This window comes from Gopherus evgoodei, chromosome 19 (genome assembly GCF_007399415.2).
Source record: "Gopherus evgoodei ecotype Sinaloan lineage chromosome 19, rGopEvg1_v1.p, whole genome shotgun sequence".
NCBI lineage: Eukaryota > Metazoa > Chordata > Testudines > Testudinidae > Gopherus > Gopherus evgoodei.
The window spans coordinates 14,404,949-14,429,917 of record NC_044340.1 but is presented as its reverse complement, the minus strand read 5'-3'; the positions used below and the strand labels follow the sequence as shown (position 1 = coordinate 14,429,917).

Here is a 24,969-nt window from a genome sequence, read left to right as displayed (position 1 = left end):
GTCTCTGTGCCTCAGTTTCCCCCCGAGTAAGATAAGGATCACACCAAGACGTAGCCACATCCCAGGATTGCTTCGAGGCTCAGTGCAGGAGAGGTAGTATAGCTCTTTGAGATGTTGCAAAGGACTGTGCAAAGGAAACACAAAGTACAGATTTTTATTTTGGTTTCTCCCAGGAATAAAATAATCTGTGAAAGGTTATATTGTTTATGTCCTGGTTAGTGTGTGGACGCATGAGCACCTTGCCTGAGTGTATTTACCTGCCTGTCATTTGCAACTGCTTGTGGGTTCATATGGTAACCAGATGACCAAAGGCATCTCTTGTGTGAGTGTACGTGGTTATGAAAGCATTGGTGTGTGAGTTCTTGTCCCGAGAGCAGTATTAGGAGTGCAGAATTTGCTGTGAAGGACAAATGACCAGTCTCTGACCAAGGTGATCAATCAATGAGAGGCAGCACAGAAAAGGAGGCTGGGAAGGCTGGACTGGCAGGTTTAAGGGCTTGGAGTATCCCACTAAATAGAATTTGCTGACAGATATGATTTAGTCTCTCAGCAGCTCCTTGCTCTTGGAAGCTATTACATGACATGCAATCTTCCAACCTGCAAAAGCACAGGCCCTCCGTACAGACAGGAGAGAACAAAGGCACCAGTGACTAAGAGAGGAGGAAAGGGAAGGCAGGTTGTGTCAGCAAACCAGTAGCATCCTGTGCACCTCAAGGATCCTTCCAATTCACCATTATAAGCACAGAAGTGCTGGGAGTGAATTGCATTTCCCCCTCCACACGCCCCCCCCCCGAAAGTGACTAGCCCGCAGCTGCATCCTACAGAGAGGTGGGTCCCAGCTGCAAATTTCTGATCCAAACCTTCCAGGAGGGTTTGGAGTTCTGATCCCGGGCATTAGTTTGGCCTACTCAAAATGTAGAACATGATGTATGACGATAGCATAGTATGTAACCTCATATTATACTAATACCACTGACACAGATGTGTTAGCCCTGGACTTCAAATGGCTCAGCAGTGGTCGAACAGAGATTGGGAAGCCCAAAGAGAGGAAGGTTGGTCCAGCGGTTAGGGTGCTAGGCTGGGACCTGCAAGAATCAGCTGCAATTCCGTGCTCTGCCACAAACTTCCTGGGTGGCTGTGGGCAAGTCACTTTGCCTCTCGGGGCCTCAGTTTCCCATATGTACTGCAAGGATAACAGCATTGCCCTATCTCCTGGCAATACTGTGAGGATAAATGCAGTAAAGTTTATGAGGTGCTCAAATATTCTTGTAATAGGAGCCATAGAAGCACCATAGATAAGAGAAGTGGTTGAGGTGATATCAGGGTTAGCTAAGCCTGACCTAACTTTGACATTTTCTGTAGTATAGATGCCTTCTGTAGTGTTAACACCTTTTACCTCTATGTAGCAAGTTGACATAGATCTTAAGGGTTGTTGGTGGTTCAAATCTTGGCTCTTCTCCAGACTCCCTACATGACCTTTGGCAAACCATTTAAGCTCTCAGTTCTCCGTTTCTAAAATGGGGATAATCATTCCCTACCTCCCATGAGGCTAAATCCATTCAGGCACGTGAGGTGCTGTGGTGAAAGGGGCCATATAAGAACCTAGCCAGCACCATCTCTAAGAGCAGCCTCCCCCGTACTCCCATGTGCCTTGCACCGGCGCGCAGACAGCAACAGTGCTGAACCACTCCAGATGCAGCTAGGCATTGAAAACCCACACCTTGCCTTTGGCTGGCAGTAGCTAGAGCGGAGCTGAGTGATGGGTCTTCAAGCTCGGGAAATCAGATGGGCAGCACAGGCCTTGAATTGCAAATGAGTTTGTATTTGGAAAACATGGATCAGAAAATGTCGAGCAGCATCAGTGGCCATGTAAGAAAAAATAAATAAGGGACAGAGGCTGAACAGGCGGCAGCTAAATCAGTCAGGCGCAGTCACCTCTCTGCCCTCCACTGCTCCCCTGGCCTCACCAAATCCCTCTTATCCCATTCCAAATGAAGCTTCTCCTGCAGGGACTGTTTAATCCACATCTCATTCTCGAGTCAACTCTCCGTTCATTTACTTATCTGTGAGCTGGGTGCACAGAATTTTCATAAGAACAGCTGCAGAAAAACCTTTCTGAGAGGTGGCTGGGGCGGGAGGTGGGGCCAGGGGGATGCAGGGTGGCTGGGCTGGCATCTGCATGGGTTTTATGTACAGGCCATTCAGTGCCCAGAAGCCACGGTAACGAGTGCCTTCTGAATGTGATGAATAAATAAGAGACTTGTTTTTTAACAGTTGGAGGTTAGCCTAGAAAAAGAGAGAGAGTCATGTAGTGAAAAGTGTCAACATAATTTGAGCTGGGAAAGTCTTTTGTTGACATTAATTGGAGCGAATTTGTCTCTCCGTTTTGTCAGCAGGCGCCTATGGGCTAGTCAGCAAAGGAGGCAGTGCTGCCTAGTGGATAGAGTGCTGATTTGGTGATCAGGGGATCTGTCTTCAATTCTCTGCCACTGGATGACCTTGGACAAGTCACAGCACCTTTGTGTACCTCAGTTTCCCTGTCTGTAAAAGGGGCATAATGATGCTGACTTCCTTTACAGAGTGGCTTAGGATCTACAGATGAAAAGTGCTAGATAAAAACTGGGTATTGGTATGACTAGGGGACCAATTCTGCAAAGTGCTGAGCGCCTTCAAATCAATGTCACAGAGGCCAGTTTTTTTAAAAAAGAAATCCAGATTTTTGGATGCCTTCATTTTTGGTAGGTCCATCCCAAGACACCGTAAAGGGGGCTGATTTTCATGAGTCCTGAGCTCCCATTGGCTTCAGCTGGAGATCTGCTGGCACTGCGAACATGTGCCTCAGTTTTCCCACCAACACAACAAAGCCAGCAAGCACTAAAGGCACCTCTCGGGATTGGGTCCATTGTGCCCCAAACATTTTGTCTTCTTGGCCATGGTTCCAGCTGTGGGGAGGGTGTTTTCTTCTTGAGGGGATGGCATGCTGCTCGCCACACCGTCTGCATACAGAATCTCCTCAGACCCTGACTTTCATTAGCCATCTGCCCTTGTTCTGCAGGTTGACAGGAGTGCAGTGAGTAAATGGAGAACCTGTCAGGGAGGCAGGAGGATAATATCAGTCAAATGCATCAATAGTTCACAGGCAATTTCATGTTACCTAACGTTCATGCATTTGAGTCCAAAAGACACTTAATCCTGTGTCGAATCTCATCCTCCTATGAGTTCACTGCGCTGGAGGATCCTTGTAATTCCATGTCTTTGACTCAATGACATACTGTTCCCATGCGCGCACGCACACAAAGGGCTGGCTGAAAACTCCTGTTCCACAAATCAAGAGGGAATTTGTATTAGTGTAGGGAGGGAAAGGGTGTCTGGCAGCTTCCAAACCTGTAATCACTGCCTTCTAGCTACCTTTTAGCAATTAGCAAAAAGAAAGAAAGAAAGAAGGCACTTGTATCTCCCAAGGAGAATTAAGAACTCCTCCAGGTTTTTCTGGTACCACTGCTTCCCCTGTGGGTATCAATGGAATACAGCTCTACTGCTTTTCCTTTATTTTTGTGTGTTATTAGTATAGCTGGAGCACCTAAGCGCCCCAGCCATGGACCAGGGCCCCATTGTGCTAAGTGCTATACAAACACAGAACAAAAAGATGTTCCCTGCCCCTAACGAGCTTATAATCTAAATAAAAAAGTTCTCTAGTAACTTCCCGTCTGAGGATCCCAGTGGGCTGTCATCAATGAAGTGTCACAAGCTCTATGAGGGCGGTGGTATTTTCCCCTTTTACAGATGGACAAACAGAGGCACAGAGATGTAAAGTGACTTGACTAATGTCATCTAGCAGGTCAGTAGCAGAGCTAGGAATAGACCAGATGCTTTCTCACTCCCAGTCTCTGGCTTTAATTGCAAGACCACCTGCCCTGCTCCTATCTTACCCTCTCCCCAGTATCACAAGGGGCCAAGGGCCTTGGGTGGCACCCTCCCCACCAACCGATTCCTGTGTGCCTGAAGAATTAGGGCTTTGAGGAGGAGACAATCCAGGCTGGCCCTGTGCAGTGGGACTAGTTAAACTGGTTTTATGTTTAAATGAAAGTCCCATTTGTAATATCAGGCAAAACCCCTGAAATTGTCTTTCTGGAAAGTGGCAGCAGTGGTCCATGGGGGTCAACTCAGCAGTATCTGCACCCCAGGCCAGAGTCCAGTTAATAGTTATTGCAGAGGCTAGAAACAGGAGGTAATGAAATAGCATAAGGTTCCATCTAGACAAGGGCCACCATGGTCTGTCACCCCAGAAGGGCTGGAAATCCTCCCTCAGTTTGGATGGACAGCTGTATACCTTGCACTGTACCTGTCCAGAGCTCTCAGCCGTAGCCGGGAACACTTGTGATTCCCAAGTGAGTGCTGCAGCCTGGAAACTGAGCGTAGTCACAGATCTCTCTAGGGACAGGAGCCGTTCTGTGGCTTGGGCTCCTTTCTCTGTCTGAAAAGTGCAGCGATCCATTGGGCCTTTTGGAGAAGCAAGCCATGGAGGGGATTAGCAGGGAGGGCTGGCCCAGGACTGCATCTCTCTATCAAAGCAGATTGCAGAGTTAGGCGAGCCATTTTTGGAGTGGATGTAGCACTAAATGTGCCGGAGTGACAGACCTGGATGCTGAGGGTCTTTATTTGTCGAGAGAAAGATATTGCCTGGGTGGTGGCAGGTGCCATGGGGGCTTGGGAGGAATATACAGGAACAGAAACATTTGCATGGAGAGAAAATTTTGTTGCAAGGGCCTGATGCTTCCTTGAGTTGGGCTCTCGGCCCCATACAGAACTCCGACCCCTTTGGATTGGGCTTCTCTCTGACTGTCCTAACAGTTTACCAGTTCAGCTGAAAGACTCCAGTCTCTCCCTCCCTAGCCCTCGCATCACACTGGTTCTATTACGGCACAGAGCGGTAATGCTGCTGTGCCAGAGGGAGCCACACAGAATGGCACCCCCGTGGCCCAGCTGGGCACGGCACTTCCCTTTTCAGCACTTAGTTTGACATTGTATTAACCATGTTTCTTGGGCATGAGACTGCTGTGCTTAACTACACAAGTTTCCCTCTTACCAGCGGGCTTCAGCTCTGCTCCGGAGCACCCACCGCAAGGGAATGAGAAGAGAGGTGCCAAAACCCACTCAGTCTTTGGCCTCTCTGCACAGCTTGCCACTTACGGGGGTGGGCTTAGCTCATGTGCCCACGAAGAGCTTGAGAGAGGGATCCACCCGCCTTCACGTTACGGCCAATTAACAGCCATCGTATGACGCTGACCTTTGGTTACCAGTTGCCTGGGCCTGGAGGATTTAAACTGTCGCTCTGGAGGTGGTAAACCCCATCTGCAAGTCCTCCCAGCCGTCTTTGAGAGCCATCCCTCCCTTCATTCACACTGTGAGCCTTTGACATATCTGCCGCTGCCTCCTAATGCTCTTTTCTGTTTGCTGGGATGCTTTAGGAGTTCTCGCTCCAGCAATTGGACAGCTTTCTGAATGACCGGGTTAACATCCTGGGATTTTCCACCTTCAACCAGTCTCATGCTTTCTTCCAAGAGTTTGTCCAGAGCCTCAACCAGTCGTGGCAGGAGAACTGTGATCACGCTCCCTTTACTGGGCCGGCAGTAAGTAAAAATAATCCCCACCCTTGCACTTGGAACAGCAGTTGAAGCCTGTAATGGGGCAGCAAGTAGCTGAGGCAAAGGAGACAAGCTGTCGGGCCGGGAGAGGCTGAATGGGGGACAGCTGCTAATGGAACCTAGCTAAAGAGCCCCTCAGCTGAGAAGAAGCCCTGAGGCTGGTACTAAAGGGTTCTGGAGTGGGGAGGAGGAAAGTTGTGTTTTAGGGAAGCTTCTCGGTGGCTGTATAAAGTACGTGCCCCTGAGATGGGAGAAAGGGAAACAAGAGTAGAGATCAGGAGAGCAGGGGCACAGAGGCAGGAGAAAGAAACAGATGTGAACCAGGAGAAGTGAGTAAAGGAGGCAGGTGTGGTGTTGGGGTAACCTGCTGTGACTTATGAGAGAGCCTCCAGTTTTGGAAAGTGCAAGGTGAGACCCTTCAATCTTGCCAGTGCTAAAGGAACTCTGTTAGGCAGATGCCATTAGAGCCGTAGGAGAGAGGCTGGGAGACGAAACCTGGATAATGTAGGATGTTCAGGGAGGAGGCGTCACAGGACTTAGCTGAAAGCCAAAGGGCTGGGTTAGGCCTGGACTGTGCTCCCTCACATATGTCAGTGTCTCCAGGCGCTGCTGCAAATTTCCCTGAAATCACGGCTGAAATCTGCCCCTTAAGGCTTCAGCCATCTTGGAAGGTTTGCAGAGCATCTTTGCCAGATCGGGGCGGGGAGAGAAAAAGCCAACGACCAAACAATGTATGTGCTGACAAATGAAATAAAAAATCCCCTCCATTTCCTGAGGCAGTGCCAGCATTCCTGAAAGTCCCACTATTCTCACTGCAAATTGACCTTATGCGAGCAAATGAGGAGTTCTCTCTACTTCGCATTTGCTTGGCACAAACTGCCAGCCCTGGCTCACACCTGACTACTACCAAGCCACTGCTCTTTGCTGTTCTAGCCAGCTCCTCCCTGACATCCTCTCCCCACCCCTCGAGCTCAGGTGGCTGCAGCTAACTCACTGCCTTATTTGCCGAATCTTGATGCAATCTGTCCCTGGAAGCTGCCTGCTCGGGCGACAGGTGTGGGGCTGTTCAGATGCATTAAAAATAAAGCTTTTCAAACAAAAAAGCTCTAGAAACCCAAGTGCTGAAGGGGAAAAATATAATCCTGGTCTCTTCCCTTCAGTTGGCCCTGAATGAGCAGAAAAACTCTTTATATGCAAAGGCCAGGAAGCCCCCCCTTACAGTTTTCAGTGTATTTCGGGGTGGTGAATGGTGCTGGATTGGGAGTCTCTGTCTAAAGCCTCTATTACTGTCATATTAATGTAGCTGGATGCTCAATTCCTGCCCAGAACTGCTTCAGTAGCAGGGTGGGCTTACTCCTTACTTCTGCCCACTAGAGGCATTATCATGGCACAATGAATTGGCCTCGGTCTTTTTTGTTTTAAACAGTTAACGTCCGACAGGTCTGCTTTTGGGAAAGTCTGTCTCCATAGGGATTTGGGGATTTTTTACCCCAGTAGTGTAGGGGAGCTGAGGGCTCCTGGGATTGTGTAAAGAAGGGAGTTCAACATCAGACTCTACAGGAGGTGAAACGTAAACTGTGAGATCGCTGGGCTTTCTTGCTAGGGATGGGTAAGAGTCTAAGGAAGGGCAGGGGAAGCTACTTCTTCAGATGCCATTCTCATTAATCACGTTTCAAGGAAAAGAAATCAGATAAAATCATTAAAATTACAGATGGCTAGATTAGGTAATTAGAATTTAGGCTGAAACAGATGTTTGTAATTAAGTGTTTATTTCATTGAATGAAATCCAGATTGTAAAGTCTATTTCACAGGATTTTAATGGTTTTAATTCTCTGTGTTATGTTTGGGGGCAAATATACAGATGACAATGTTTCAAGAATGACTCCTCTTTACCCCTCCCAAACCTGCCTATAGTCCTCGGAGAGCAGCGTGACTTTAAACATGGCCTTGACGCGAGAGATTTTGGTAAATAAAACAAAAATCTTGTCTTTACACTATGATGAATCTCTTTGTGTTTCTGTAAATACGTCTACGCTGCAGCTGGAAGCCAGCATCCCAGCCTGAGTAGGCAGACGGAAGCTAGCATGCTAAAACAAGCAGTGTGGACCTCCTGGCTCAGATGGCTGCTCTGACCCTCAGGCCCACCCAGTATCCTGGGTCCATGCTCGGGTGGCTATCCCGAGCCTCCCCCGGAGCCACACCATCCATCCTGTTATTTTTAGTATGATACCTCGAGCCCTGCTAACACTGCCTACCCAGGCTCTGGGGCTCGCTCCCAGCTGCGCTGTAGCTGTACCCCACAGGGCTAGATTTGGGGGTTTTAGCCGCAGCCCTGTGTTGCGGCCCGCGAGGAGCTGAGCTGTGCCAGGGGGCAGAATCGAGGACCTCCTGCATCAGGAAGGTACAGCACATTCTGGAATGCTTTGTTTGTGCCGGGCGGGGGAGGATAACTTGTGACGCATGCAGTGTGCTCCCCACTAGCCCAGCTGGCTTGTGCACCGAAGGGTGTGGAGCTATGGCTTCGGGTGCTCCTTGCCCTTTTGCAAGTGAGTTGCTCCCAGGGTGCACCATACTACTCCTCATGCAGCTGATGACACATAGAGGAACACAGCTCTACCCATGCTCCATCCCCCTACTCCCTATCTGGGGAGTTGCTTCCCTGGTTTTCCAGCCATGCAGTGATGTCCCTGCAAGATATGGGGGGAGGCTCTTTACTGCCCTACACCCACACGATCATGTGAGTAGGAACCACCATCAAAACCGTTGGGTCTTTCACATGCAGTGTTGTGCGGGCACTGTTCACCACAGAGGTGGCACAAAATGACAATGACCAGCACAAATCAAGAATGCACAAAAGCGAGACACACATGTTAATGTGCAAATTGTTTTTTGTTTTTTTAATGTCAGAATGAATAAAGCCATGTGTTTTTTTTTTAAATGACTCTTATCAAAGGAGGAGGAGATTTGATAAGGGGCAGAGAAGAGAGAGGGATTGGGGAAGCCAAAGTGAATGAGTTTTAAACCGGGTGGTCGGAAGAACCAAAAGATCATCTAGCAGCTGTGCTACAGTGAAATGCAACTTAATTTTGCACAAATGTCTTCCATGCAAACTGTATCCCAATTTGCTTGACTGAGTTAAATACAGTTAACGGAGTTTACAAATAAATAATGGCAGACGGAAATAGCAATTAGGAGGCATAGGCGAGGGAGACAATATTGTGTTTGGCTGAGATTTGAAACGAGCCGGAGAGCTGATGAGCCGGAGAGAGAGACAGAAAAGACAGCTCCAGATGGCAGAAGCAGCAGAGGAGAAGGCTCTTGCACCAACAGCCATGGGAAGAAGTGGAAGTGGCATAGAGGATTCTGATACTAGGTGAGCAGAGGAAGCGAGGAGAGGACTTGAGCAGAATACAGTTTATGATTTTGGATAGGGCAAGTCCACAGTGGGCTTTAAAAGCATGTTCGTGAAATAAAGGGGGGAGCTGGTAAAGACATATGAGGGTGGGTGCTGACATCTTTTTGTGCATGTTGCAGTATTGCTGTCCCCCAGGGTTTAAAAGCCCTGAATCAGGCCCCTCAAAATCATGAAACTGGCATAGACTCATAGTTCTGAGCCCATGTGGACAGGGAACAGCTAATCTGATACACAGCGTTAGAATTGGAAATCAGGTGCTTCCAAGGAAAGCTGTAAGTAGAGAAAAGAGAGAGGGAAGTTTAGGACTTGGGGGATGGGGGAGGATCCCCTTAGCAGAAGTAGTCACCCCTGACAGCAAACCAAACCAAAAAGGGCATGTTTGAAAAGGGAAGTGTAATGCCAGAAATACCAGCAAATTGTCTGAGGCTAAAGAGTAAAATATTCCAATCAATAATGTCAAATGCTTCACTAAGATCTACAGGCCTCTTGCTTAGTAGCTAATAAGAGATCATTAGCTGCTCAAAGAGAGGGAAAATGAAAACCCAACCAGAGACAACTGGGGCCAGTTTTCAGACCTGGGGTAAGGGGATAGAAACTCCCGATGTCAGCAGAGCTGCATCTTCTGACACCAGATCAGAATTTGACCTGTCGCTACTGATAAAGGACCCTGAGACAGCAAAGCACATGGGTAAGTCCCAGTGAAGTTATGCATGTGCATATGTGCTTTGCTGAACAGGAGCCAAAGGATGGAGAACTCCTAGTGGCAGTAACAAGCAATGGAGCTAGGAGTGCAAGGAGATGGTTTGAGTCAATAGGGGTGAGGAGGGCAGATAGATTTGCTCGTTTAACAACTCTGGAAAATGCAGCCCTGGAGGGAAATTCCTAAGAGCAGATGTGACTATTTAGGGGGAAAGTTGGAAGACTTATTGCCAAACACAAAGGGCTAGGCAGAGAGGGATGGCATCTGATGGTTCAGACAGGGGGCCTGGGGAATCAGGAAGCCTGGGTTCTATTCCCAACTCTGCCACAAATGCCTGTGTGTCCATGGGCAAGTCTCTCATCTTCTGTGCCTCAGTTTACTCTTCTGCACAGTGGAGATAACGATACTTACCAACTTGCCAGGCATGGCTTGAAGCTCAGTTAATCCATAGTCAGAAAGTGCTTTGGTCGCTGAGCAGTACCGACAACAGGGTTCATCACTATTGCAGATGAGATCAATCAGATCCCAAAAGTACGAATCACGCCTGATGGTTGCTGCTCACGTTGCTGGCTGCGTTCCTGGAAAGTGCTCACATACTGTGGTGAGAAGGGTGGTGTCAGAACATACACAGACTAGAGTAGGGAGAAAATTTGACATCATATTAGGTGGGGTGATGCCAGAAATACCAGCAAATTGTCTGAGCTCCATCTACCTTGATACAACAAATGTGAGAGACGTTGAGGGGTGGAAGATGGAAATTGGGGATTACTGGCATTATTAGAGCTCGTGGTTAGGGTTTGTTAGCACTAAGCGTGGCAGGCAGCGTTAGTTTTTTATAGTGTTTGCATGTACATTTCAAAGCCCTGAGTTGCTCATTAACAACCTGATACCAGACCATTGGAGGCAGTTGGATTTTCACTGTTGACTTCAGCAAGGGTAGGATCAAGCCCTAGTGGGTAAATCTGGCTCACTTTATTCACACAGTAAGGTGGTGGAAGCCAAAGATCTGCTTAACAAGATGGTCCCCCCCCTTAGGGTGACTGGGAATTGAATAAATGTGATCAGGTAGATATAGCTGAACTGTAAATGCCCACATATGGGACAAGGCTCAACAAGCTAAAGAGCAAATGTGTTGTTGGATGTTGCAACGGTAGAGCAGAGACTCTTTGAAGGAGGAGGTGGGAAAAGGGAGCTTTGACAGTAATGAGATGTGGCAACCAAATGCCAATGCAGTCAGGAAGTGACGATAATTGAAAGTGAAATCTTAGTCATAACAATGAAGGGAAGATAGAAAATGACCGGTTGTTAACTTGATCAAAAACATCGAAACAATTGTGCACGGGGAACGTAATGCTCCGCATGAGACAAGATGGTAAATAGAAGTGATTAGAAGTAAGTGGGTCGAAGAGGGGACAGTCAGTATGGATTCTGAAATCTCCTCTAGCAATAATTCTTTTAGAGGGACGACCGGCAGTAGAAAAGGGGACCAGATAATTATGGTAAAGGGACTAAGAGGCCAGTGTGGGGACTGGAGGACATAGAAGGGAAGGGAAGCAGATAAGTGGAGAAGGGAGGAAAGGGAGGATGCGAAGGGCAATAAGAAGGAACTACCCAAGATGTGGAGGGTAAGGTAATAAGCATGAGAAGAGGGGGAGGAAGTCCAAGGAATGGACTTGAATCAAGAATGGCAACATGAGTTACGCCTACCACAACGATTGATGTGGAGATGCCAAAAGAATGATGATTAAAGGAGTCTATGGGCCTGATTCTCCACTGCCCTGCCCTGGTGCAATGACTCACACCTAAGAACGTAAAGGCCATACTGGATGAGACCAATGCTCCATCTATCCTGTCTTCAGATTGCAGCCAGTGCCAGATGCTTCAGAGGGAATGAACAGAACAGGACAATTATCCAGTGATCCATCCCCTGTTGTGCACTCCCAGCTTCTGGCAGTCAGAGGTTTAGGGACACCCAGAGCATAGAGTTGCCTCCCTGACCATCTTGGCTAATAGCCATTGATGGACCTATCCTCCATGAACTTACCTAGTTCTGTACCAAATCAGAAGGATAGCATTTTATGCTCACTTTGCACAAGCATGAGTGACTGCCCAAGGCACTGGGCAATCTGGCTCAGATGCCTTGTCTAGCTCCTTCTCACTAACCCCAGCTCAGACCGTGAATGGGATATGAGGCAAGGTTAGCTCAAGGCATGACAGAGACGGTAGGGCAACTGTAGCTCCATGGTGCTGAATGGAGTCACTGTAGGGTGTGAGAGCAGATGTAAGCTTCTACACTGGTGTACTTTATGGGTGTGTAGATTTATTTTACAATGTGTGTGTAATTGTGTGCACACGTATGGCAGAAACAATGGACTTGTTCCTTCAGTAAGTGCAGTTTGGGTCTTGTTTAATTTTCCAACCTTTGGTGCTGCTCCTCTGAGCTCTCACCTCTCTCTCTCCTGTTCACAGCTCTCCTCTGCCTTATTGTTTGATGCCGTTTATGCCGTGGTGACAGCAGTGCAGGAGCTAAATCGGAGCCAGGAGATTGGTGTGAAACCGCTGTCCTGTGGATCCGCACAGATCTGGCAACATGGCACCAGCTTGATGAACTACCTGAGAATGGTGAGAAGTGACTGAAGTTTGCTGATTTATCTGTATCCACCCCCTAACTGCCAGGAGCAAAAGTCATGCGCACATGAGCATGTGTGAGATGATGCTCCTGCAGTCAAAGCGCAGGATACCAACCTGTTGGAAGGTTGCTCTGCGAATGAAGGAGACGGCCATGAGAGAAATGTTTGTAGCCAGCCTAGGAACTACGTGAAAGTCATCAACTTTCAGGCTTTGTTGCAAACACAAAGATCAGCAAGCTTTCTGAGTGTTCCCTAGGTCCCAGTTTCAAGTGAACTTGAGCTGATTTATGGTCCCACCTTGCAACCAGGAGAAGCTCAGATATTGTAAGGTTTCAGAGTGGTAACTGTGTTAGTCTGTATCAGCAAAAACAACAAGGAGTCCTTGTGGCACCTTAGAAACTATCAAATTTATTTCAGCATAAGCTTTCGTGGGCTAAAACTCATCTGATGAAGCTTATGCCCAAATAAATTTGTTAGTCTCTCAGATATTGTAGATGAGTTTCTCCTGCGGGGGGTGGATGAGTTGGACTTTTTTGAACTTGGGGTGTTGTGAACTCATATAGATCAAAAGTAACTATGGGTCAAAACAGAACCCCAGGTCTGAACCCCTCAGATTCCTCGAGAGTTTCAAGTTGAAGTCCCAGAGGTGAACTTGACGTGTTTTTTGCTTCCAGTTTGAACATTTTTTTCTGGTTCTGCTTTGTCTGCAACTAAAATCTCATGAGAACAACTGTTCTCATGAGATTTCATCCCAAGATGGTAGAAGACTCACTGATGTGGCTTTGGTCTCGACATCTGACCCCTCCCCTCACCCCACCCCACACACCTTAGCCTACTCTTGATTTAAACACCACCTCGTTGTCCCATCCCTAATCAAATGTTCACACAAATGCCTGCAACCCCAAAATGACAGAGCTTCTCCCAGATCTTGTATCATTAACTTAGACTCATTGCTGACAAGGTGCTTGAGCAGCACTAAGCAGCATTTAAATCCGCTGTGTGGGATTTGACTCTCGTCATGAGACTCTTTGCAATGTGACCCCTCGTTAACACAAGCTTTGTGCAGTGCAATGGCATGGCATGGTTTGCCACAGAATCCCCAGCTGCCTATTTAAGTGTGACACTTCTGCAGTTGAGTAATGTGAAGCCTTGGGGCCGTGGAGATGGAATGAGGTTACAGGGGAGGACAGGCTGCGATGTGGCTAAAAAGGTAATGAATGGAACCTTCGTGAGAACTGGAATTCTGGAAGCCTTGCAACTTACAAGTCTTCGTTTTGTTTGGGGATATTTTTCCCTCTTCCCTGTCTCATTTCTACTCCAGGCGGATTCTGAAAGCAATTAGAATTGTCCCATGGAAATACTGTTTATACTCTATCCCCGTGAATAGATGTCAGAGCTCCACAGTTCTGTCCTAGCTGACTGGGTGAACAGCAGGCTCTGCTCAAGACTATAAAGGGGAACAATCTCAATTTGGTGCTGTAACTCACTCTCTCTTGGACAGGTAGAATTGGAAGGTCTCACCGGCCATATCGAATTCAACAGCAAAGGTCAACGGTCGAACTATGCCCTGAAAATCCTGCAGTACACACGACATGGCTTCAGACAGGTAAGATTGGCCCTGCAGGCCTCTTCCTAGGGTCTGAACCTGCCAGGTGCTGAGTGCCTCCTGGGAAGTGCTGAGAGTCCATCCCCACCTCCACTCCCTCTAAAGTCAATGGGGGTGGAGAGTACTCCTTGCCTTGCACAATCTGGCCCTTAGCAAGGAACAACCTCAATGCTGCGTTTAGCTGCAGTTCTCTCATAGTTCATGGCTTGGAAGGAAGTTTACAATGAAACCCTGTGTTTCCCTTTGTTAAGAGACCACCCCAAGGTATTGCCAAGCATTTTAAATTACCACCTTAAGGGACCATCTCTGCAGCATGACTAGCAACACCCAGCATCAGCCCCAGTGTGACAGCAGCCCTCTCTCCTAGCGGATAAGATTCAGGCCTACAAAGCATGTCCTGGGTGTACACACACACACAGGCCATGTCTACACACAAACTTGCACTGGTTTAAACTTGTGCAAACTGCTTTGTGGACACACTTATTTCAGATTAAGAGTGATTGATTTCAGTTAATCGTAAACCTCTCCCTAAATCATTTGGGGGAAAATTACATGAGAAAGTTTTAGCAGTTACACAGGTATAGTTATACTGGTTTTACCCACTGTGTAGACTCTCTTATTTTCCTATATGAGTGGCTTCTGCCCTCCCCCCCCAGTTTAAGTTAAACCCATTGTCAAGAGACATCAGCTAAACCAAGAAAAGGCCCTGTTATTAGAGCAGGCTGGGAAGTGGTTTTCCCATCCTGTGAAAATGTTCAAGATGTCAAAATTTTCCCCCTCCCAAATCAGGATGAAAAATAAAAGTCTCCACAGTGTTTGTGAATCAAAAATCTGAACCTTTGTTTAGTTTGGGTCAATGGAAACATATCCTTTTTGATTGTGGCCATTTTTTATGTATTAAAACTTTCAAAACAAAGAGTCGATTTGAACTGGACGATGAAAGTCGACTAAATAAAATGAATCAAAACGATAATATTGAAACAAAATGTTTCAGTGGTTCCGACTGAATCAAAGCTTTGGGGGATTTTCCTTTTGTGGGAAATTCTGAAATTTCAGCCTTTCTTTCCAATTTGGAAAGATTTTTTTCCTCTCCCCCAAATATCAGAATTTCCCATGAAATAGACATTCTGGGTCCTGACTAGCTGTAATAATCATCGCCTGAAATTACTCGCCAATCCCTCCCATTGTTTGTTTTCCTCCGTACCCTGCACCTCCTTCTGTATTGGTGATGGGGGCTAGCTATTGTTCTCCTCCCTGTGTATTGCTTGTACAACCATCTCCTTCTGTTGGGGCACAATCTGACTTTCATTAGTTTTCAAACCTGGGTGCCTATATAAGCAGCCAGGCTTTCAGAAGTGCTGAGCACCCACAAATTCCACTGGAGTCACTATAAGCTGCAGGAAAGCAACACCTTGGAAAATCAGGTCACTTCTATTGATGGGCCTCAGTAAGGATTTAAGAGCCTAACTTTAGGCAAGCCATTTTGCCCAGTGAGTCTTTATGGGAATCTGGGCACGGGTGGCTTAAGAGTGGCTCCACAGAGGAGATGACTCCTACCAACAGCAGGTGAATCCCCACACACATACACTTGGTACCTCCCCATTGGCTGGACTCTCTTGAAGATGGAGGATAACCGGGCAAATGCAGAGCAAAAGGAGTCTCGTTTCAGCCTGAGCAGAGGCTGGTTAGTGCACCAGGAAAGGCCCCCAGGAGACTAACTGATTAGTGTGTATTGGTGGAGTTACCAGAATCCGAATCACATGGAGCGCTGATCCATGCTTGCTTCCTTTTCTGCAAGAAGCACTTCATCCTTCCAACTCATAGTGACTTTTTTTGATTGAATTATGGAATTTGTGCCACGTATGAGACATCTGCAGCCTCCACAGTCCCTTAAGTGGTTAGTCCTTGGCATATTAAATGCACCTTATTCTCTCATGCTCTTGCATTGACACTTGTTCTGCCCTTCGTTCACTCTCTTATGATTGCAGCAAAGGGCTCGTTCATCCCCACCTCCTCTACTGTTGTCATTCAGCGGCCCTCAACTCAACCCTGGTTCACTGTCTTGTGCTCTCATAATGGTCACCTGATGCCAGTATATCTCCTGCAGAGTTGGCCTTTTGATTACTACAGCCCTAAGCTGACAGAGGGAGAAAGTGGCCAGTGAGATTCCTTCCCCCTCCATGCACGGACACAGAGGGTATGTCTACATAGCAGGTGGGAGGCACAGTTGCAGCATACCTGAGCCCCACCCACACTGCTAGCTCGAAGAAATCTAGCTCAGGAATGCCAACACATGCTGTCCAATTGCAGTGTAGACATTCCCCAAAGGAACTTCACACCAGACCCTTTGGTTCCAGAGTCATTGCAAGATCTGAGGAGCAATGAGTTGCACCAGACTCTGTGCATTTGCTGCTTTCAGAGGTGACTAGGGGTATTCATATATTTCCAGCCTTCAACAGAGATTCAGTGCTGTGTCTCTGTGGTTCTTTTTATGGACTCCCTGGTTCTGCAGCAGAGCAGGAACCCACCACTTAATTCATTAGTGGTTGAACTAGTCACTCAACCCTTCTCTTTTGCTCATTTTTGTTCTCCTCCCACATTGGTGGTATTGTCGTTTTAACTTTGGCAGGAAGATAAAATGGGACAGGGTGGAGGTGACTTACCTCACCATATTAAGAACATGGCAATTGCCAGATTGGATCAGACCCATGGTCCGTTTAGCAGAGTACCCTGTCCCCAACAGCCAGTGCCAGATGTGTCTAGTGAGCTGCAAGAACCTTACAACAGTAGATCTCAAAGCACTTTACAAATGAGATCTATTATTCCCATAATATAGTTGGGGAAACTGAGGCATGACAAGGGGACATGACTGCTTGACATCACCCAGCAGGCCAGTGGCAAACTCAGGAATAGAACCTGGTTCTCTGTCCAGTGCCCTAGCCACTGGGACACACTGCCTCTATTTCACACATATCTATTTTTAATAAATAATTAAGAAGTGCATGTTTATTTAGGAGAGAGCCTGGAGAGGAAAGGGGGATTTCAGCTGAGGTTTGCAAGGAGGTGGAGAGACTCCAGAGGGAGGCTGTGCCACATGACAAGAGCTTCAGAGGAGAAGTGTCCCACAATGGCAAGATTGTCGAGTGGAGCAGAGAAGAGGACAGTGGTGGAAGCCAGGTGCCAAATTCAGGCAGGATGATGAAGTTGACAGAGCTGAACCTGCTTACACCAGCTTGGAACTTGGCCCAGGCGCTGTAGGACTGGATGAAGCAGCTCCATGGAGGTCATGTTTTCTGGGAGAAAGCAAATCTGATATATGAAGCAGACTAAGGAGCCTGGGAACTGGGGTCTCATCTTTAATATTCCTATCTGGCAGCTCACTGAGAAGTTACAGATCAGCCTAGTGGGAAGAATCCTTGTCTCAGAGACCACCCCTTGTCCAGATGTTTGCCAGCTGGAAGTGCCTCATCACAGAACAAAAGCAGCGACATCTTACCCATCTCTGCCTGGGACCTGGCCTCAGGAAAGTTCTTATGTTGCTGCAGCAGCTACTTTTAGCCTTGGCTGGAATGCTGCCTGCCAGTTTCTACCTGACAGCTCTGCTTTGACACTGCCTTCAGCTCCCTCTGAGTGAGCAGGGAAATGGGATGTCACTTCCCACATGGAGAGGTCTCTTACAGCATCAGTGCCCTTTTTAGCCATTTCCCTAATCCCACTTGTTATGAACAAAAGTGACAGATCCAAACCCATCCACGCTAACGAGAGTAGCCATTAGGCAGGAGCCAGGGAGAGAAATGGCATTAAAAACCAGCATGATTGCTATATTTTTTAATACATTTTAAATGTGAGGGAGAGTTTTTGCCATAAATATGCAGATCCTTCTGAATCTGTGTTTTGCTCAGAGCTGTGCAGTGCAGTTTTGATTGCATGAAAATCCCGGCTAGTCTTGTAGCTGTGTTCCAGCTCCTGGAGAATGACTGACATGATAAAGATTTTGCCATCAGTGGGCAATCACTTTTAGGGTTTGAAATGGTGATGTAGCTGTCTTGGTCGCAGGAAATTAGAGAGCTCTGTGGAGCTTGAAAATTCGTCTCTGTCGCCAACAGAAGTTGGTCCAATAAAAGATATCCCCTCACCCACCCTGTCTCTCTTCTGGGGTTTGGAGGCAGACTCATTTTCCATGATGCAAAAGAACTTTCTACGTGTTGAACAAAGCTGATAAATGGTCCAGTCACATGTTTCACACACCCAGAGTCTGCCTGCAGATGACAATGTTTAAACATACTGCTGCAATACAGTATCAAGGTGTAAAGAGCAGTTCTGCATGAAGAGCAGTGACTGGATAAGAGGCATCCTGGGGTTCCCTGTTTGTGTATCAGTGATGCTAGATCAAGCTTGTTTGGTCTCCAAATAGCGAAATGCTTTGCCTCGCTTTTCCCTAATGGCCAGTGCTGCAAACGTCCCGCTGGAAGTCATGCTGGGTTCTTCTATCTCACAAACCCTCACCAGACGTAAGGATTGTACCGTCCAGATTTTGATTTGAATTACTTCTGTTCACTGCTATTGTTTCCTAAGTACACCCATCCAGAAACAGATGGTGCCGTGTGATTTACGTGACCAATCCCAACCAAGCAACGTACGAGGAATGTCCACTGTGGAGCGTCTGATAGTACAGCACAAAGCAAACAGGATTCATGAAAGATCCCATCAGAACCTTGAGAACCGGTGCATTCTTGAAAATCCTGGTCTACTGGGAGCAATAGGTGGAGCAAGAAAAGGGCAACCTTTTCTACTGCAGGTTATGCACCATAGGCAGCTAAGTATATGGCCTGCTTTTCAGAAGTATCCCGCATCTCCCATTGGAGTTAAGCTTTGCAAACAGCCCAACCGTGAGAGGTGACCAATTACTACAGGTTATGTTGAAAAGGCACTGGACAATGGAAAGCCTTGCTGATGTCAGCTGCCTGGTCACAAAGTGTGGTGGCCTTAAATAAACCATCCCGTCAAAAACCTGTCCAGGTGACCTTATTCTGCACAATATTGGTTTGTATTCCAGTGGCAGCATAATTCCTCAGCCGAGCCTCTACCTCTGAGCTGGATGAGACAGCCCCAACCTGCACCTTTTACCTGGAGGTCAGGCCATTGCACAGAGGGCATATTAAGGTTAAGCAGGGCCCAGATCCACTCAAGTTATAAGCTCTCCAAGCAGGCTTTTATACCCTGCCTGCCCCATGTTCAGGCTCTCCCTTTCAGGCCCCCAAACATGTCTTCCTCCCACTCCTCCCAGATGAAACATCCCAGCCCACCAGCCTCACCAATTCATCTGGACACCCTCCAGCCGTGGAGCCCAGTTCCTGCCCAGCTGGGTACCTTTCACCCAAGTAAGAAGTGCCGGTCCAGGTTTCTGAAATTCAGTGCTGGATTCTGCCAGATGCTGACCACACCTTCAGTTCTCAGTATTTTCAAGTGGGAATCAAGGACTCTCCAATCCCAGCAGCCGTATAAGGCTTTGAGATTAGAATAGCTCTAGTGAGCTGCTGATTATTCTCCAATTTTCCTCTTCTCAGCCAACCGTGGGAGAAATTCCCATATTGTTAGAATTATTAGAATAGTTAGAAATCATTTAAGTAAACCCACCACTCAGGAGCAAACACTTGTGTCCTGGAGACAAACTGCTCCCAAGGGTCAAATTAGCTGACTTCTGTCTAGTGTTGTTTGAAGCATCCTTGTTGCCTTTTTAACAGGCTCATGCTCTCTGCCCATGTCTGTCTCTTTCAGCCACAAGGGCTTCCAGCTCATCAGCTCTGAGAGAAAATTCACCACAAGTTGAAGCTGATCCAGATTTCAGCAAGCAAACAAATTAGAGACTCTCAGATTTTCAAACTCCTTGTTGCTTTTGGGCAGGAGAGCCAGGGCATTAAGTGTTTAACTTTTAATATATTTATGTAATGCACTGAACGCATTTCCGTATTTAGTTTAACTTGTGGAAATATTTCCCCAGTTGTACGAGAGCCCTCTGTTCAGGAGATGCCTGATAAGGCAGAAGCTCATTAGCGTGTGTCTGGGATCTGGAGAGCTGACAGGGGCAGACTTTGTACATTTCTTTTTGCTTTCTCTCCCTCTCCCACCCTTTAAAAAGGATTGTAGTGTCTCTCTGGGATTTAAGTTAAACCCTGGGGACTGAGATTTGGCACTTTAAAAGGGGGAAGACAGGGTATGTGTTGTAGGTGGCTGCTAGGAGAGGAAGGAAATTTGGATAGACACCACATTCACTCCCTGTGGGCATGTCCAGTTATCCACTTCTGTGCAAAAAGGCTTCCATGCCTTAACATAGAGTGTTGGGGATGGAAGGGAGGGTGCCTAATTGGTATGCTGATGAGATGCAGATGAGCTGACAGATCAGAGGCCCTCTGTAATTACCGCCACTTCAACCCATCAAACCCTTTTAACATATAAATGGCTAAGCAGCTGCCTCAGGACCTGTGCTCCTCCCTACCTACTCCCCACCCCAGCCTCTGGTTAGGGTTTTAGGCCTGGTCTTGCAAAGGAATGAGTGCCCTTGTCTCCCATGGACTTCCTTATAGTCTGATGGTACTCAGCACCTCATGGGAGGCTCTTAGCAAAGGATTAGGCCCTCAGTGGACAACTTCTGGAGGTTATTGCCGCAGCTAAGGAACGGGTCTGAGGCCCTGGGAATGGGGGTTGTCACCCTGGCTGGGGAGTGGAGTGTGGGAGGGAATGTTGCCCTACTGGGGAGTGAGCAGAGGTTGCCCCAAGGGGAGAGTAGGCAGGGGGGACCCTGGCTAGGAGATGGGCCAGGATGGCGCCAGGGATGGTCATATTAGCGGGAAATGGGCCAGGGAGACCCACAGGTTTGCCACCTGTGACTGTTAGTTATACAGGTTTAATAGGTGACCCTCCACATGTTACCTGCCAGCCCCTCTGAGCATGCTTGACAGCTCATTGTCCTGCAAACAGGGGTCTTCCAGCATCCTTTAGAAGCAGCAGGCCTGGCAGATTTGTACACCCACCTCCAAGTTTCTGTTCTGCAAGGGATTCTAATCCCCCTCTCTCTTTGGGCTGATAAGGAGCCGTTGCCAAGTGCCTAATTATGTCTCCTGCCGGAAATCTCCCCTACCTGTTAGCATCGACAAGGCTCTTCAAATGCAAACTCTCTTTCTCAGGGCTGGTCCACGCTAGTGGGGGGAAATCGATCTTAGATACGCAACTTCAGCTACGTGAATAATGTAGCTGAAGTCGAATATCTAAGATCGGATTACTCACCCGTCCACACCGCGCGGGATCGATGTTCACGGCTCTCCGTGTCGATTCCGGAACTCCGTTGGGGTTGATGGAGTTCCGGAATCGATATAAGTGCCCTCGGGGATCGATATATCGCGTCTAGATTAGACACGATATATCGATCCCCGAGCAATCAATTTTAACCCGCCGATACGGCGGGATAGTCTGGACGTGGCCTGGCATGAGAAGGGTGCTTGTTTCGGGGGAGGGGGAGTTGGGTGATGAATGAACTCAGCAGGACGCTGCTTGCTAATCAGAGCTCAGAGGAAATCCACCTTCATTGCGCTGGAGGTGCCTAGCTGTTTCAAGGCATCCATATTCAGGGCCAGCTTTACCCTGGTCCCTTGTTGCAGGGGTGAAGATGGGGGTGGGGGAAGCTTGTTGCCTCAGGAGATTACAGAATGATCTCACCATGCCATCTCTCCCTGGCATCACCTGCTGCTCAGGCCTGCGGGGAGCCGTCATGAAAATCCTTCCTTCCAGTGGTGTTTTGTCACCTTGTGCTTTAAGGGGTTGGGAAGCTCAGGCTCATTGGTGCCGATCCCTGTCAACCAGGGGAGTTTAAAGGACTGAAGGAATGGGAACAGAATACCACGCTCATCTCCTGTGAGCTGGTGGCCATTTTCTATGGAGATGATAAATCTGTGTTGGTGTCGCACATTCCGATAATTCCTTTGTGGGGTAGCGAAGTCAAAAGACCGTGTCTGCCCAGGCTGCTGTCTTGTTCTTTGCAGGTTCAGCTGTCCTGTCTGGATGCACATTATTTGTATCACAGTAATGCCCTGAGGCCCTAACAGAGGTCAGGGCCTGAGTATGGTAGGTACTGTACATACACCTGGTAACAGACAGTGCCTGCCCAAAAGAGCTTACAATCTAAACAGGCAGGGCAGACAAAGGAAGGGCAATTATACCTATTTTACAGAGGAGGAAACTAGATTAAGTGATGCCAGCAATGCCCCTCTGCTATGTACATCGGCCAAACTGGACAGTCTCTACGGAAAAGGATAAATGGACACAAATCAGACATTAGGAATGGCAATATACAAAAACCTGTAGGAGAGCACTTCAACCTCCCTGGCCACACTATAGCAGACCTTAAGGTGGCCATCCTGCAGCAAAAAAACTTCAGGACCAGACTTCAAAGAGAAACTGCTGAGCTTCAGTTCATCTGCAAATTTGACACCATCAGCTCAGGATTGAACAAAGACTGTGAATGGCTTGCCAACTACAGAACCAGTTTCTCCTCTCTTGGTTTTCACACCTCAACTGCTAGAACAGGGCCTCATCCTCCCTGATTGAACTGACCTCGTTATCTCTAGCTTGCTTGCTAGCATATATATACCTGCCCCTGGATATTTCCACCACATGCATCTGAAGAAGTGGGTATTCACCCACGAAAGCTCATGCTCCAAAACGTCTGTTAGTCTATAAGGTGCCACAGGATTCTTTGCTGCTTTTATAGATTAAGTGACTTTCCCCAGGCCACACAGGGAGTCTATGGCAGAGCCAGAAGTTGAATCCAGGTTTCCTGAGTCCTTGTCTAGTCAGGGTACATCTATACAGCCCGTGGCAGTGAGCCTCCCAGCCTGGGTCAACAGACTCAGGCATGTGGGACTCATTCTATGTAGCTATGTAGACGCTGCAACTCAGGGTGGAGCTGGGGCTCTGAAGCCTAGGGTAGGTGGTGGGCCTCAGAGCCAAGCCCCAGCCTGAGAAGCAACATCAAAGTCCTTTCCAAACAGATATTTTTAGCATGGTAGAGTGAGACCCACACGCCTGAGTCTGTCGACCCAGGCTGGGAGGCTCGCTGCCACAGACTGTGTAAACATATCCTCAGAGTCTTAATCACAAGGCCATTTTACCCAGTTGTGGATAGGGTATCTGATTGTTTTCTGATGTGTATTGGAGAAATTTTGTTGGTGGTTCTTTATGTATATAAAGAACCATATATATGTATATAAAAATCATACATACATGGATAAAAAATCATAGATATATGATTAAAATTACCTTGGCATTTGCATTTGAGAGAGAAAAGATCTGAGAATCCTAGTAATCTTCCAGTACATTAAACTTCAGAAACACTAAACATTGTGGGGAGTCAATTAGTGCCATTACTGTACCGTCAAGGGAGTCAGTACCAAGCACAGCACGGAGTGGGAATAACCTTGGCATATCGATGTATTTAGCCTCAATGCTATGCTACAAGAAGGGTCACATCATCTGTCATGCCAGAGGAAGAGGAGGCAGTCAATTACAGTATGCCAGCAGGGAAGGGAAGACTCTGATAACAGCAAGAGTTGTTAAAATTAAAGATAATCTGTCACTAATCTCCAGTTATCAGACCTGACAAAATAATGCATTACTGAGAAGTGATCGCTATCTGAGAGAAGCAAGAGGGGAGGGGATGTTGTCTGGTCGTTATAGCAGGTGACTGGGGCCTTGTGATAAAGTCCAGTGTAGCTAAAATCCATCCTGTTACGCCAGTGAAGCTCGAGTTTAAAGGCTTGATCCTACATCTATAGAAGTGAATGACAAAACTCCCATGGATTTCAATGCGGTGTCTGCCCCAGACTAATTATTGAACTCAGCCAAGGCACAATGAAAACTGTTTCAGTGCATCTATATTAGAGGGTTGCACGGATGTAACTAGATTGATTTTGAGTTAAATCGAGGCTGATTTTCTAATAGAGGTCAACAAGGTCTAGATCAGGGGTGGGCAAACTTTTTGGCCTGAGGGCCACATCTGGGAATAGAAGTAGTATGGTGGGCCATGAATGCTCACAAAATTGGGGTTGGGATGTGGGAGGGGGTTAGGGGTGTGGGCACCAGGGTGGGGCCAGAAATGAGGAGTACACAGTGCGGGAGGGGGCTCTGGGCTGGGGCCGGGGGGGGAGGGGTGCAGGGGGGTGAGGGTGCCAGCTGGGGGTGCGGGCTCAGGGGTGGGGCTGGGAATGAGTTTGGGGTGCAGGAGGGTGCTCTGGGCTGGGATCAAGGGGTTTGGAGGGCTCGGGCAGGGGGTTGGTTCTGGAGGGAGCTTCAGGGATGCAGGCTTCAAGTGGCACTTACTTCAAGCGGCTCCCAGAAGCAGCAGCATGTCCCTTCTCCGGCTCCTATGTGCATGCATGGCCCAGGCAGTTCCCAGCCAATGAGAGCTGTGGGGGCGGCACTTGGGGTAGGGGCAGTGTGCAGAGCGGAGCCCCCTTGCTGCCCCTTCATGTAGGAGCCAGAGTGGGGCCATGTCACTGTTTCCGGGAGCCATGTGCAGCAGCCACCAACCTTGCTCCCCAGCTGGAGCACCAGAGTGGGGCAAGTGCCAGACCCTGCTCCCCACAGGCAACTCGAGGGCCGGATTAAAATGGCTGGTAGGCCAGATCCAGCCCGTGGGCTGTAGTTTGCCCACCACTAGTCTAGATGCCAAGGACTCCTGGGTTCTATTCCCAGCTTGTGCTCTGTGACCTGCTGCCAATCACTGTGCCTCCGTCTCCCTGTCTGTCAGGGAAGGCTAATGGCCCTTCCTGGCCTTATGGAGGGGCTGTGAGCTTTGATGAGTTAATGGGTATGGTGCACACTGAAATCCTGGTGTGACAAGTCCTTTTCCCAGAGCGGCATGAATGTTGTGAAAGGTGCCAGATTGAAAGCCCTGAAGCCTGAACTTTCTCTGTGCTATC

The 24,969-nt window shown here is 47.9% G+C and overlaps 1 protein-coding gene across 2 annotated transcripts in view; it reads left to right on the top strand.

Moving 5' to 3' along the window:
- Positions 1 to 24,969, top strand: part of GRIK4 (glutamate ionotropic receptor kainate type subunit 4) — a 276,706-nt gene that overhangs the window by 201,020 nt on the left and 50,717 nt on the right. For both annotated transcript variants that reach the window (XM_030538143.1, XM_030538142.1), the window contains exons 8-10: positions 5,469 to 5,630; positions 12,230 to 12,382; positions 13,892 to 13,996. In XM_030538143.1, the coding sequence (XP_030394003.1) occupies positions 5,469 to 5,630; positions 12,230 to 12,382; positions 13,892 to 13,996 (420 nt within the window). The remainder of the gene's footprint in view (positions 1 to 5,468; positions 5,631 to 12,229; positions 12,383 to 13,891; positions 13,997 to 24,969) is intronic.